Source organism: Osmerus mordax, chromosome 28 (assembly GCF_038355195.1).
Source record: "Osmerus mordax isolate fOsmMor3 chromosome 28, fOsmMor3.pri, whole genome shotgun sequence".
NCBI lineage: Eukaryota > Metazoa > Chordata > Actinopteri > Osmeriformes > Osmeridae > Osmerus > Osmerus mordax.
The window spans coordinates 5,372,215-5,386,063 of record NC_090077.1 but is presented as its reverse complement, the minus strand read 5'-3'; the positions used below and the strand labels follow the sequence as shown (position 1 = coordinate 5,386,063).

Here is a 13,849-nt window from a genome sequence, read left to right as displayed (position 1 = left end):
GAAATGGCTACATTCATTCTAAACTACATTTGGATGGAATATGAACCTGTTTGCACTCTAGATGTACAGGCACAGTGATTTTACAACTATCTCTCTCTCTTTCTCTCTCTCCCTCCTTTTATGTCCCTCCCTCCCTCTCTCTCTCTCTCCCTCTCTCTCTCTCTCTCTCTCTCTCTCTCTCTCTCTCTCTCTCTCTCTCTCCCCCCCCCCCCACAGGTGACCTAAAGAAAACGATCGAGATAGCCATCGTGGACGACAGCGTGCCGGAGGACAGCGAGACCCTGAAGATCGGCCTGGTGAGGGCGACGGGCGGAAGCCGGATCCTTCCCAGCTCCGACACGGTCACCGTCCTGGTCCTCGCCAACGACAACGTGGCCGGCGTGGTGGGCTTCCACCCCGCCTCGCGCGCCCTCATCGCCAGGGAGGGTGAGACGCTTCGTGAGACGCTTCGCCCCCCCGTCGCTAATCCTCTCTGAAGGATCGGGTTCTCCTCCGAGCCATTTGCACACAGAGCACACACACACTGCTAGGCCCCTCCTCGTTGAGACATTGCTCTCAGCTTTTGTGTTTCCTCTCAGAACGTAAGCAATTTCTCCAGTTACATGAGCCTGCGTCAGACATATGTATCTTGTTGATTAGAGCAATCACTCAAACTGAACTTGTCATGCCATTGCACGGCACAATGTCTCGATGAGGGAATGGGAGAGAGACAGTGGGAGAATGCGACAAGCAGGTGGTAGACAGGGCCTAGAGGCGTAGACCATCAAGTATGCATGACATCCCTAAACTCTATCTAGGTTGAAACCATAGCGCCTTCCCGATGAAGTGAGTCACAATAGAGCCACTGGTGTCTACTGCAATTCTGTCAAACCAGTCCAAACACATGCTTTAGACCCGGGGTCTCCAACCCTGTTCCTGGAGAGCTACCGTCCTGTACGTTTTCACTCCAACACTAATCTAGCACACCTGATCCTAATAATTAGCTAGTTGATCAGGTATCTCATGTTGAACCAGGTCAAATAAGTGTGGTTGGAGCAAAAAAACAACAGGTAACTCTCCAGGAACAGGGTTTAGAGACCATGGTTTAGATAGTATTTAAACAAATGCAATTTGTTCCTGATGAGCTGAGCCTAGCTTGAGCTGAGCGTGGGCTGTAGCAAGCGGAGTACCTGAGCGTGGCGTGTGTTCCAGGAGAGAGGCTGTCCCTGCTGGTGAGCAGGACCCCCCCGGGGCTGGGGAACGTCACGGTGGACTGGGCCGTTCGGGGCCCCCTGGTGGCCAGGACCTTCACCAGCACCTCAGGGAGCCTGTTTTTCACCCAGGTACGGTGTGTCTCTCACAGCTTCCTGTGCGAGCATTCTGCTGTGGGGATTCCTGGGTTGGATACCCCCAGACCGCTAACTGTTAAGATGGACGAGGTGATTGAAGTTGTCGTTTGCTGTACTTGCACGTGCACTCCATGCTGTCCGATCACACACAGGGCAAACTGAACGACAGCATCGTGCTTCAGCTGTTGGATGATGCAACGCCAGAGAACAAAGACGAATACAGAGTAGTTCTGTCGAACATCCGTACCTTTGGTAATTTCTTTTTTAATTTAAATGGAATAATGTACCGGAAGTCAATCAAATTGTGGAAGTATGTGCCTATTGATGCAGTGGAGTTCAGTGTGTGGTTGGTGATGTGTGTGTGTGTGTGTTTCCCCCTGTCTCGTAGGTGTTCTGGTGACAGGTCACGCCGCACTGGACGTCCGGGGTCGCGAGGCGGTTGTTACCGTGGAGACCAGTGACGCTCCCTATGGGATGCTTAGCATCGCGCCGTCTTCTCGCAGCGTCGCCACGGCGGAGCGCGATGGCACCGTTCAAATCTACGTGAACCGGGAGTTTGGCTCCTCTGGTCAGTGGAGAGGTTGGCTCCTCTGGTCATTAGGAGGCTCCACTTTGGAGCCGGATTTGATCTGTCGCTAACTGTCTAACTACATTACATTTACATTTAGTCATTTAGCAGACGCTCTTATCCAGAGCGACTTACAGTAAGTACAGGGACATTCCCCCGAAGCAAGTAGGGTGAAGTGCCTTGCCCAAGGACACAACGTCAGTTGGCATGACCGGGAATCGAACTGGCAACCTTCGGATTACTAGCCCGATTCCCTCACCGCTCAGCCACCTGACTTCAGTCTACAGACTGTTGTGTTATTGTTTTGTTGTTATTTGTCGATGTTTTGTTGCTATTTTATGTCAGAGGAAGAACTGTAGATACCTGCAGGATGGGGGTTGTCGTTACGTAAACACACAACATGCTCTGCCGTCTCTCAAGCAGTCTGGAGATGCCATGTGTGTTTTGCGTGTGTTCAGGAGCGGTGAACATCAGCTATGAGACCGTGCGGGGAACTCTCCAGGACCTGACCAGGGTGGAGGGGGGCCTGGCCGAGCCCGGTCTGGACTTCCTGTCGGCCTCCGGCACGGTCATCATGCAGGACGGACAGACCTCCGTAGCCATCACCGTCACCATCCTGGACGTGAGGACCCACTTCCTGGCTCGCCGTGTTGTTGACATAGGCTCTGCAGGGTTGCATGTTTTTTTCAGTAGCAGTTTCGTTCGTTTTTTTTGGGGGGGGGGGGGGGGGATACACCATTATGCTTGTTTAAGTGTCCAAGTCACTCACCCGTAATTTTCTCCCAAATAGTGTTGCCATGCGTGTGATATCGACTTTTCCTTTTGCAGGACGACATCCCCGAGTTGCAGGAGTTCTTCCTGGTCAACGTCACGTCCGCGGTGCTGATCACGACCCTCGCCACTGCTCCCAGCCTGGGTACGACCCCCCAGGCCACTGCTCCCAGCCTGGGTACGACCCCCCAGGCCACTGCTCCCAGCCTGGGTACGACCCCCCAGGCCACTGCTCCCAGCCTGGGTACGACCCCCCAGGCCACTGCTCCCAGCCTGGGTACGACCCCCCAGGCCACTGCTCCCAGCCTGGGTACGACCCCCCAGGCCACTGCTCCCAGCCTGGGTACGACCCCCCAGGCCACTGCTCCCAGCCTGGGTACGACCCCCCAGGCCACTGCTCCCAGCCTGGGTACGACCCCCCAGGCCACGCTCCCTTCAGGCCAAGGGGAATCACGAAGCAACCTCCGTCTTTCTCATGTGGTTTTACCATGTCCGCTCCTTAGACTGTCTCGGGGAAATGTCTCCGTTCTGTTCCCCTCCGTTTCCTTAACGTTTGTCTCTGTCTGACGATACTTCTTGTCGTCCTGCTGTGAATGGTTGTTCTTTACATGGCTGAACTGTCTTCTCTTCCTCTCTCTCCGGTGTCTCTCCCTCTTCCTCGCTCTCCCTGACAAGTAGAAGTGGTGTACTGTACGTTGGAAGGTAACCAAAACACAGACATGGCTGCCCTGTGAGAGCGCCTCCTGTAGCACGCTTCGGGCGCAGCGCGTTCGACCGCGCCATCGAAAACCGAAACGTTATCATCGTTCCGCCAATTGAAACCAAATAGCGCTCTCTCTCTCTTTCATGCGCGACCCCCCACCGCAGTCCATTTCATGAATGGCTACAGCTCGCTGTTTGAAAGCGATGAGTGGACAGAACAGTGAAACACCCACTGTCTAGGAGAAGCCCAACAGGCCCATGTGCCAGCAGCCCGTGGGCTAGCCCGCCAGATTGATGTCGGGATTTGGGTCGGCCTGAATAACTCGGTGCGGTGAGCGCTGCGACGGCCAACCCAAACCCCTGGAGGGAGGCCCCCGTGCTGAGCCAGTGCCCAGAAGGGACCGGGGCCCGGGTCTTTCCAAGGGGCCGTAAATCAGTCGACACGTTTGGGCGCCCAGCCTCCTCAGCTCTCTTGTTGTGTGGTGGTGGTGGTGGTGGTGGCGGGGGGGTGGTCGATTCTCGTGCTCAGCACAAACATGGCGTCACAGAGGAAGGCCTGTTGTGTCCTCACCCCCTGCCCCTCCCCCCCCCCCCCCGGCTTTGGTTAAATGCTAGGCGCAATCCCGCTGAGGCAGCTAGTAGAGATTAATGGCAGACTTAAGGACGAAAAGACGAGCCGTCATGTGCGGGCGTTCATCCGCACAGTCAATGTTTGCGTTCCTCCCCAGACACGCAGGGGCTCGTCGCGGAGGTCAGCATCGGCGCCAACGACGGCATCCGAGGTGTCATCGAGTGGACGAACACGATGTGAGAAAAACGTCCTCGGCAAAAACAAATCCAGATGGTACCATTCAGAGGCATTTGTGCTTTTCCACGGTTTCGTTTGGGACGGAGCGGGACGGTGTGGTTGTGTTTTGACCCGCAGGTTGGAGGTGAACGAGTCGTCCGGGCTGCTGACCCTGGTGGCCTTCAGGAACAAGGGGACGTACGGAAACGTCTCGCTCATCTTCTACGCTCAGAACCTGGAGGCCCAGCAAGGCCTGGACTACAACGCCACCCAGACCGTGAGAGACACACACACACAAACGCACAACATGCTTGGTTTGAATGAATCCACGCTCACGCTCTACTGTCGGGTTAAGAGTTTGTCCTTGATTTCTCAGATGCTCCACTTTGTGAATGGGGAGAGGTATAAGTTTGTGGAGGTGCAGATCATTGACGACGTCATACCAGAAGGAGCTGAGAGGTTTCAGCTCATCCTGGCTAACCCCTCATCTGGCCTGGAGCTTGGAGCCAACACCACAGGTAGGGTAGAAACACTTCAAAATGATATTCAAATGGCTGTTGTCTTTAAATAACAGCTGTTGTTTTGGAAAGCCATTTGTCTAAGCTGCAAGTCCAACTAGATAAAAAAAGGGTTTATCTCTCTCAGTACGATGTACAGTTTTGGAAGTGTGTTCACATCCCATAATACCCGCTTTCGTAGTGACGGTGACCATCGTGGCCAGCGACGATGGGCACGGGGTCATTTCCTTTAACGGCAGCCAGCACTTCCTGTTGCGGGAGCCCACGTCCGTGTCGGGGCTCGGAGAGAGTGTCGCAACCCTGTACGTCGCTCGAAACCCGGAAGAGGGCACCTTCGGCACGGTCAGTGTCCAGTTCACCATCACCGACGGCAACGGCACCCTGGCAGAGGGCGACCTCAGCCCCTCCCAGGGGTTTGTGGTGCTAGAGGACGGGGTCAGGTTCAAGGTGAGGGGACTGGGAGAGTTGTTTACAAATACTCAGGCTTCATATTCCTATGTGTTGATTCACTGGCTTTTACATACTGGATACATGCAGCAAATATCTGAAGTAATAAATCTGTATCTCTGTACTTCACTGTGCTCTGGCATCGAGCTGTAAAACTCTTTTTGGAATCTACTAGGAACCTTTATTTTTAAGTGTACTACATTTCCTGATTCTTATCATCTATTATTGAGGTTGTTTGTTTTATATTCCTGCTGCAGACTCTGGAGATCTGGGCGGTGCTAGACGCAGAACCGGAGGCGAACGAGACCTTCACTGTCAGCCTGTCCAGTCCGACAGGAGGAGCCCGCCTGGGCAGCAACCTCCACATGTTCATCACCGTCCTCCAGAACCTGGCTCCTTCTGGACTCTTCCGCATAGGCCCTACACTCAACAGGTCAGACCCAGGCGGTGTCCAGTCACGGTACTCAGTACACACAGCTCATCTTCCCAAACGCCCACGCCGCATCTCGTGTGTTTTCTGCCCCAGGACTGACACGACCGTGGTGGTGGAGGAGGGCGGCAGGGCCGTGTTCCTGACCGTGTCTCGGAGTAACGGGCTGGAGACGGCCGTCAGCGTGGAATGGGAGACGGTGTCGGAGAAGGCCGTGGGAATGGGTGAGACTGGCGACCATCATCTGCTGTTTGGACCCCAACTGAACTTGGGATCTGAGATCTACACGGGATCAATTGTACTCTGCTAAGCTATCGACTTTCTTTTTCGCTGCTTTGTTTCAGGGGGTAATCTGCCCGTCATGGGGGTGTACCAGACCTTTGAGGAGACCCCCACGTCGGCCTGGTGCTCCCTGCCTGATAGTGCCTCGTCCCTGGCCATGAGGCTGGACAGAGTCCCCTCTGTGGGCTCCACCCAGACCCTGGCTACACTGTACAGGTGGCAGGGAGTGTTTGTGCCTGTAGAGGTAACCTATTCTACTGTCTACCTACCTAACCAGAACAGAAAACATTTTCATTGTGTTTTACATGTTACATAATGTGAAAGGACATTAAAAAGGACGCAAGTTTTTTACTTTTTCTTTCTTTTTTCTTTTTTTTTTCTTTCTTTCTTTTTTTCATTCTTTCTTTCCTTCCTTCCTTCCTTCTCCCTCTTCCTCTGTGGTGGTGATTCTAGTCTGTGAGGATCGAGGACCCGAGCGCGTGTGCGGGCTTCACCGTGAACGACACCACCTACATAGCCGTCACTCACAGAGGACCCCCCAGCGCCCCTGCCGCCAACCTCAGTGTGTTCCGACTGCAGAGGGACCTGAACCTCACGCTGGTGTGTTACGTCACGCGTTGTCCTGCTTGACCTATTTACTTCATGAATAGACTCGCATTCATAAACCGTACATTTCCATCCATTTGATGTTTTCATCCCTTTTTTATTTGACACTTTGACTGTTTTCTTTTGGTACTTTTCCACAGGAGCAAACCTTGGCTGTGGAAGCACTTGATGTGAAACAATTTACCATCGCAGGAAGAGACTACTTAATAGCATCTAGTCAGGTGATTTGGGGAAGCTAACATGTGCCCTGGTATGAATCTGAAAACTGTACAGCGGGGTATTGAATGATATTCTGTTGTGTGAAAAAAGCAAGGCTCTAAATGCGGAGCGACCACGTGAGCGCTTGTCCTCATGTCTGTCCAGGTCTTCGTAAGGTCTGGAGGAATGTTCTCCCTTCACCACAGCCTGGACCTCCAGGGCCTCGTCAGTGTGTTCCCCTTCTCCAGGGGAAACGGCTTCTACTTGGCAGCCTGCCTGGACAGGCCCGCGGACGGCTGCCTCCTGCTCCTCTGGACAAACGGACGCTTCCTGAACCCTCGGCCCCTCCCCTTCTCCGGCAGGGCCAATCAGGTCGAAGCCTTCAACATGGGCGCAGACGTCCTCCTCTTGGTCGTCACTCAAGGTGACCTCACGCAGAAGTTTCGGTCATGAAGGACACCACTTGTGTTCTCTCAACAGTTGGTTGTATTTTTGTCGAAATGTTGTTTCTCGACGTTCCTAAGAGGATTGTGGTCGTCTGTGAGCATTGACCAATATGGCTACAAGAGTCCTCATGTGTATTGGACCATGTATTTATGTATGTTTTGATGTTGCATGCGTGAAGCCACAATCTTCTAAACTGGTGGTAAGCGATGCGCAGTCGCTAGCAGCCTCGAAGTTGTAAAGTTTACTGGAAGGCTCACAGCGGAACATAGCAAAACCACAGTTGAGCTCCTAAGCTGTAATTTGTAGTAGCTGGGTGTGTCACACAACCCCATACTTAGCATAACCATCAAAGATAGGTCCTTCACCATGGAGCTGTGTAAGGATTATATGTGTGTGTGTGTGTGTGTGTTATTCCACCTCCAGGCCCCTCACCGTCCTGTGAGGTGTTTGTGTGGGGTCTCCAGGAACCTGCTCCCCAGTTCTCACAGTCTATCCCCCACCCTGGCCTGGTTTCGGCCCACCCCTTCCGCCCTCTCTCAGGGACCAGTAAGTACATACCTTGGGTCTCCCTGACCAGCCTACAGGGCTCTCACTTAGCCCACACCCCCACGGCAGGGAACATGCTGAGTTATCAGGAATCATGGCCAAAGTGGCATTTAGGGGGGGGGGGGGGAAGTTGACAGTTAAACAGCTGTTCAGTACTTGTCCTCCTAATCCACAATGATCTGATTAATATGTGTGTCCCAGCCCAGTTCCTCCTAGCTGGCGGGAATGTGTCGTCGCTGTACTCCTGGAGGTCAGATGTCAGGCTGTTCACCATGGTGCTGAGGTCTCCTCCGGCCAGGCACTTCCTGTCCCTGCCTGTCTCCTATGGCAACGCCACCAAGACCCTCATCGCTGCCTCAGAGGAGACGGGCTCCACCATATACGAGTTCACCTCTGTCTCCAACCAGTCTGACTTCATCCCCAGGTATTGACCTAACCGCCATATTTATCTCCCATGGTCGAAGTACACGAAGCTAGTATTACAAAAGCTCGCGGAAAACTGCACTTGACTGACATTTTGCTTGATTGTTTTCCCACAAGGCTATAGTTTGAGGTCGCTTTTGAACTGCGTCTGATCAGTCGCTTGGTTTCACCAAAATTTGACCTCCTGACAGAAATACTAAAAGTCTGAACGCCTCTGACTCTAAATGTTCTCTCCTGCTCTCAGCTACGGCGAGTTGCGTTTCGCTCCTGGCGACAGCGAGCTGGAGATTGCCGTCAACGTCATCGATGATGACATTCCAGAGGAGGCGGAGCACTTCCGGGTGAGGCTGAAGAACCCCAAGGGCGGGGCTGAGATCGGCTTCGGGGGTCAGGTGACAGTGGTCATCCCAACCAATGACGACGCCTATGGAGTCATAGGCTTTGCTCAGGTATCTCTTCATGCACGGTGTTCTTTTGGAAACCTTAACTTCCATGTATTAATACAGTTTTGTGCTCCAGTATAGTTGTAACTTTCCATCAAATGAAATAGTTTGTTGTCAAATAGCTTTATTGAGTTGCACGCTGTCCTTTCTGAATTTGTTATGACCACCTCCAGAGCTCTCTGTCACTGGAGGTGGAGGAGCTGGAGCAGAACAACCCCATCGTCCTGAGGGTGGAGAGGAGGCGGGGGACGTTCGGCCGGCTGACGGTCCACTGGGCCGCCAACGGCAGTCTGGAGGACATCTTCCCCACCTCTGGAGTGGTGAGGCTAGCTAGCTAGCAGGGCCGCGCACACGTCGTGAACCAAAACAACAAAAAACAAACATACGTTACCTCACACGTCGCTCAAAAGGTTTTCGTCCAAGTGTTTCCTTCTGCCGCTCTGTCTCAGGTGATATTTTCGGAAGGCCAGATGGTGGCCGCCATCTCTCTGGCGGTCATAGCTGACAGCCTGGCAGAGCTGAGGGAGAGGGTCACCATCTCCCTCATGGGGGCCACCACTCTAGGGTTGGCGGACCCAGTGAAGGGGGCTGTGATCGACCCCCAGCGGGCACATTCCCTCCTGACCATCCTGCCCAACGGCTCCCCCTACGGGGTGGTCGGCTGGCACCTGGACTCCCAGTTCCTCCTTGCTCAGGAACCACAGGGTAAGAGCCTGCGGCGTGTTTGGCGGTGGCGTTTGACATGTGCCGGGACGAATCCTTCATCGTAGGTGTGCTTCATCTGTTCTGAGGTCCGATCAGAGGCCTTACGTTTTGTTCCGTCTGCAACGTCCATCTCAGGGAGTCCCGCCAACGTCACCCTGACCATCGTGCGGGAGCAGGGTTCGACGGGGGCGGTCGCTGTCTTCTACCAGACCAAGCCGGCCCTGTCCCAGCCCCCCGCCAACCAGGCCGCGGCGGGGCAGGACTACGCGGCCAAGGACGGCACCGTCGTCATGGCTGAGGGCACCCCCGTGGTCCTGGTGACCATCGCCATCTTACCGGTACGAAGTCTGGCCCGGCCAAAACGAGCAGTTTCCAAAGAGTGCCCGAGCGTAGAGGAGGATCCTGTTCCACAGGTGGCCCATCATGCGTTGGGCTGAAAGGTTATTCCAGGGTGCTCGTGAACAAGAGAGTTTCTCCCACTATTTCGCAAACCCCAATCTGCCCGCCACTTCAGATTGTGAGCAGACAAGCTAGCCTGGTGCCTTTCCTCTGCCTCCAGTCGAGGTCCACAAGCCAGCTCTCTTAACACCAGCGCCAGGCCTCCCCTGGATGAAACCCAGTACTTACAGCCGCCCCCGTCCCCCAGAAATAGATCCTCCCCTGCTTGCGTTTCAGTGCCGAGCAGCTATTTTCACATCCCACTAATGGTAACTATTATTGTGTTTTGTTGAGGCTGAGAGGAAGTTTGAAAACCGGCTTCTACGGGCTCGAGAACTGCCACCAGCCATTAAGCCTGATTGGAAGCATGCATGGAAAAGCAGAGCAATTAGCTTTGACTTCATACCGATGCATGTTAGTGTTGTTGCTCTCTGCACTGAACCATAACCCGTGCATTTCAATAGTGCTTGGGTCCATTGATATTAAACTCATGTACTATACTGTACTATACTTTACTGTACAATGCTATATTATACTATAGATCCAGCAAAAATGGTCTGTCATGTATGCTGTATTTTGGGTCAATGTTTGTTATTAACCAGACTGGTACTACATTGCCCATAATCCTCTGTTCCCCAGGACGATGTCCCAGAGCTGGCTGAGACTTTCCTGGTCAACATCACGAGGGTGGAGCTGGTGGGGGGGGCGTTGGGCGGGGGCCAGCCCAGCCTCAAGAGGCCTGGCACGGAGGTGGCAGAGGTCACCATCCAGGAGAACGACGACCCCCGGGGGGTCCTGCAGTTTAACGTGTCACAGGACGTGTTGGGGCCAGTGTTAGCCTATGAGATGCCTCCACCCGGGAATCTCCTCCACCTGCCTGTGGTGCGATTGGCTGGCAGTACAGGAAGAGTGGTGGTGTACTGGGAGGCTCTGCCGATCACTGCAAGCCCGGACGACTTCAGCCCCATTTCTGGGAATCTAACCTTTCAAGTTGGGCAGGTAAGTAATTTATTGTCACCGTCTCATCTGTTCTATTCTTCTAGATCTATAGTGGCACTGAAGGGTGGACTGTAGGTTTTTTGTGGCCTTTCACGAGGAAGACGAGCGTTTCCAAGTGAAAACCTTGGATTTCCTGTGTCCTGCAGGAGCAAGCTGTGATTGACATCACCATCGTTGATGACACCGAGGCGGAAACCGGGGAGTCCTTCAGCGTCACCCTGACGCGTGTGATTGGTGGAGCCAGACTGGGGGAGGTCACTTCTGTGACGGTCAACATTCCGCCTAACGACTCGCCGTTCGGAAGCTTCGGCTTTGAGCGCCAGCAGGTAGGTCCAAACATCTTCCGCGATCGGCTACAAAGTCTTGATTTGACACCAGGTTCGGAAAACCCCCAACGCTAGCCTCTCACTTCACAGTTCACCGTCAGCGAGCCCGATTTTGCCAACGACCCGGCCTCCACGGCAACCCTAGCGGTGGTGCGCAGCGCAGGGGGCAGCGGAGCGGTGACTCTGGTGTGGCGTCTGGAGAACGCCGCCAAGGACGACCTTTCACCTCTCAACGGAACGCTGGCCTTCAACGAGGTCAGTAGGGCTTTTCGACGGTCGACCTAAGTGCACCCTGTTCTGGATTTCACAACGGATATCCTCCTTCGCGTAGCCTACAGATTAATACTGATCTTGTACTGTTTGATGACCATGACTGTCCACGCCAGGTGGACTCCAGGCAGACGCTGGTCGTCCGAGCGCTGGCTGACGCTGTCCTGGAGGGGGAGGAGAGCTTCACCGTACAGCTCCTGGCTGTCGCCAGCGATGCAGTCATTCACCCCGTCAACGGTCAGTTGATTGTTTCGCTTTCGAGTTCAAAGAAGTCGTCGGTCTTTCTCGAGCAAAGGGTTGAATGCAAATCCTACTATACCTAATGTGTTGTCTGTGTTCTGTGCACTCAAAGTAATAAAAGGCGGATGAATATGAATAATAAAACAGGCTGTCAGCTTTACTGACTGTTCTGCCTGGAATTGGTCTGTTCTTCTCAGGTAAGGCCACCGTAACCATCCGGGGGGATCGGGCAGCTCTGGGGACTGTTGGGATAGCAGAGTCCTCCAGGAACATCCTCATTGGAGAACCACAGGGAGCTTACAACGGAACCGCCATAGTCAGGTACCGTAAGAACATCACGATGCACGAACGGTCGGACCAAATCGGATATGACAAGTTAACGCTCATTGTGTGTGTGTGTGTGTGTGTGTGTGTGTGTGTGTGGCAGCCTGGTACGAGGCCCGGGGATCTTTGGAGAGATCCAGATTTACTGGAACATCACTCCAGCCGGGTCCTCGGAGTTTGAGGAGACGTCGGGCCTGGTGACCATGAGAGACAGGCAGTCTGCTGCCACCATCCTTCTCAAGGTGAACTGGCGCACGGACACTCTATGACACACCAAAAACCTGGTGTGATACCTCGTATCCAATCTTGAACACCGCTGATCGCGCTGCTTAGTAGGAAGTGAGGTTGTTGTCCCTATAAACAAAATGTTATGCAGGTGTTGACTCTGCTGGCTCTCTCATTGGTTCAGGCTCTGGATGATGATATCCCGGAGGTGCGGCGGGTGTACCAGCTGACCCTGACCTCTGCCACGCCCGGCGCCGACATCAGCCCCCTCGCCCGGCAGGCCGCCGTCACCATGGCAGCCAGCGACCTCCCCCACGGTCTCTTCTCCCTCCCCCCGGGTCAGCTGAGCGTGTCCGAGGAGGAGGGCATGGTGAGGTCATCACCACGCGACAGACATACAAATCGAAAAACCTTCCAAAAGGGAACTCAAAGTTGAAATGTTCGGAGAGACTGATCTCTCCTCCCCGCCCCGCCCCGCCCCGCCGCAGGTGAACGTGACAGTGTTTCGCTCCAACGGCCTGCTGGGCAACGTGTGGGTGACCTATCAGACGACGGGAGGTGGGGCGGTCAGCGGGTTGGATTTCACTCCGGCGTCCGGGCGGCTGATGTTCCGACCGGGCCAGGCCTCTGGTCACGTGACGCTCGGCATCCACGACGACAGCCTTCCCGAAGCACCTGAGGAGTTTTACTTCAACATCACCGCGGTGGAGCTTCTCAACGACAGGTGAGCGAAGGTGTCGAAATAGAATAGAACATGCCACCTTCTCCTCGACGACAGGTGAGCGAAGGTGTCGAAATAAAACATAGAGGGTAGTCGTACAGTACGCTACCTCGGCCTAAAGTGTCTGCGTGCGGCCCATAATTGTGGATCTCAAAGTGCTCTCCCCTCGATAACCCCGTGACGTGTGTCTCCCCCTGGTGGCCAGCGTGGTGGACTACACGGTGAGGGAGCACGGCCTGCGGCTCGACCAGCCCCCCGCGCTAGGGGACGCCTCCTCGGTCACGGTGGTCATACGGAAGAACGACGATGCGGAAGGCGTCCTCGAGTTCCATCCCTCCTACGTCAACATCACAGGTCAGCGAGGCGGCGCTTCTCCGGCTTCCTCCGCTTGCGCCGGACGGCCGAGACGATAAACTAAAGACGCGCGATGTCATGCGGTCGGAATCGAACGCGAAATGTGACCGTTTCTGACGCCGCCTTCCTGTGTGTGCTGCCCCCTAGTGGAGGAAGATGCGGGGCTTGTGTCCGTCCTTGTGGTGAGGGGGGCGGGGACTTACGGCAGCGTCTCGGCCGACTTCGTCTCCAAGGGGCTGACCGCCACCCCCGGCCTGGACTACAGCCTCGCCAACGGCTCGGTCAGCTTCCAGCCGGGACAGAACCTCTCGCACATCAACATCTCCATCCTGGACGACCTGGACAGGTGAGGGCCGCTAAACGCCAGAAGGAATGACCTGACTTGATCTTTGTCTCTGCGTGTGAAACTGGAATTGAAGTGCAGAGACGTTGGTTATGTGCTTGCTGACGCTTTAAAAAGTCCATTTGGCTGCCAGTGAAGAACATTTCACCTGATAGGATTTCTTAAAGACGTGACGTTCACTTAAGTTGTCACAAGATAAGGCATTTATACAAGAAACAAGTCCAACTAGATCCAAGCAGACTTGAAATACATTTTTGTATTTTTGTAAAAGTATCACAGTCAGTTAGATGAACATTCTGCATTAAAAATGATGTTCAGTCATGACTGGCCAATGACCGATTTAGTGGTTTTATATCTGTTTTGATGTGGGATTCGTGAGAGTTTGTGAGTTGCAACTCGTTGTAGGAG

General features: G+C 54.1%; 1 protein-coding gene across 1 annotated transcript in view; it reads left to right on the top strand.

The window, feature by feature from the left end:
* Window positions 1-13,849, top strand: part of adgrv1 (adhesion G protein-coupled receptor V1) — a 79,068-nt gene that overhangs the window by 19,641 nt on the left and 45,578 nt on the right. Inside the window, 33 exon segments of the mRNA XM_067230960.1 lie at window positions 217-426; window positions 1,192-1,322; window positions 1,481-1,580; window positions 1,717-1,896; window positions 2,355-2,518; window positions 2,725-2,812; window positions 3,346-3,369; window positions 4,098-4,176; window positions 4,295-4,433; window positions 4,533-4,674; window positions 4,856-5,121; window positions 5,379-5,554; window positions 5,648-5,775; window positions 5,896-6,077; window positions 6,287-6,433; window positions 6,580-6,660; window positions 6,803-7,061; window positions 7,508-7,630; window positions 7,832-8,054; window positions 8,298-8,502; window positions 8,670-8,816; window positions 8,946-9,201; window positions 9,337-9,539; window positions 10,279-10,638; window positions 10,785-10,964; window positions 11,055-11,219; window positions 11,351-11,471; window positions 11,672-11,795; window positions 11,902-12,040; window positions 12,208-12,393; window positions 12,512-12,747; window positions 12,950-13,098; window positions 13,246-13,444. Coding sequence (XP_067087061.1) covers window positions 217-426; window positions 1,192-1,322; window positions 1,481-1,580; window positions 1,717-1,896; window positions 2,355-2,518; window positions 2,725-2,812; window positions 3,346-3,369; window positions 4,098-4,176; window positions 4,295-4,433; window positions 4,533-4,674; window positions 4,856-5,121; window positions 5,379-5,554; window positions 5,648-5,775; window positions 5,896-6,077; window positions 6,287-6,433; window positions 6,580-6,660; window positions 6,803-7,061; window positions 7,508-7,630; window positions 7,832-8,054; window positions 8,298-8,502; window positions 8,670-8,816; window positions 8,946-9,201; window positions 9,337-9,539; window positions 10,279-10,638; window positions 10,785-10,964; window positions 11,055-11,219; window positions 11,351-11,471; window positions 11,672-11,795; window positions 11,902-12,040; window positions 12,208-12,393; window positions 12,512-12,747; window positions 12,950-13,098; window positions 13,246-13,444 — 5,512 coding nt within the window.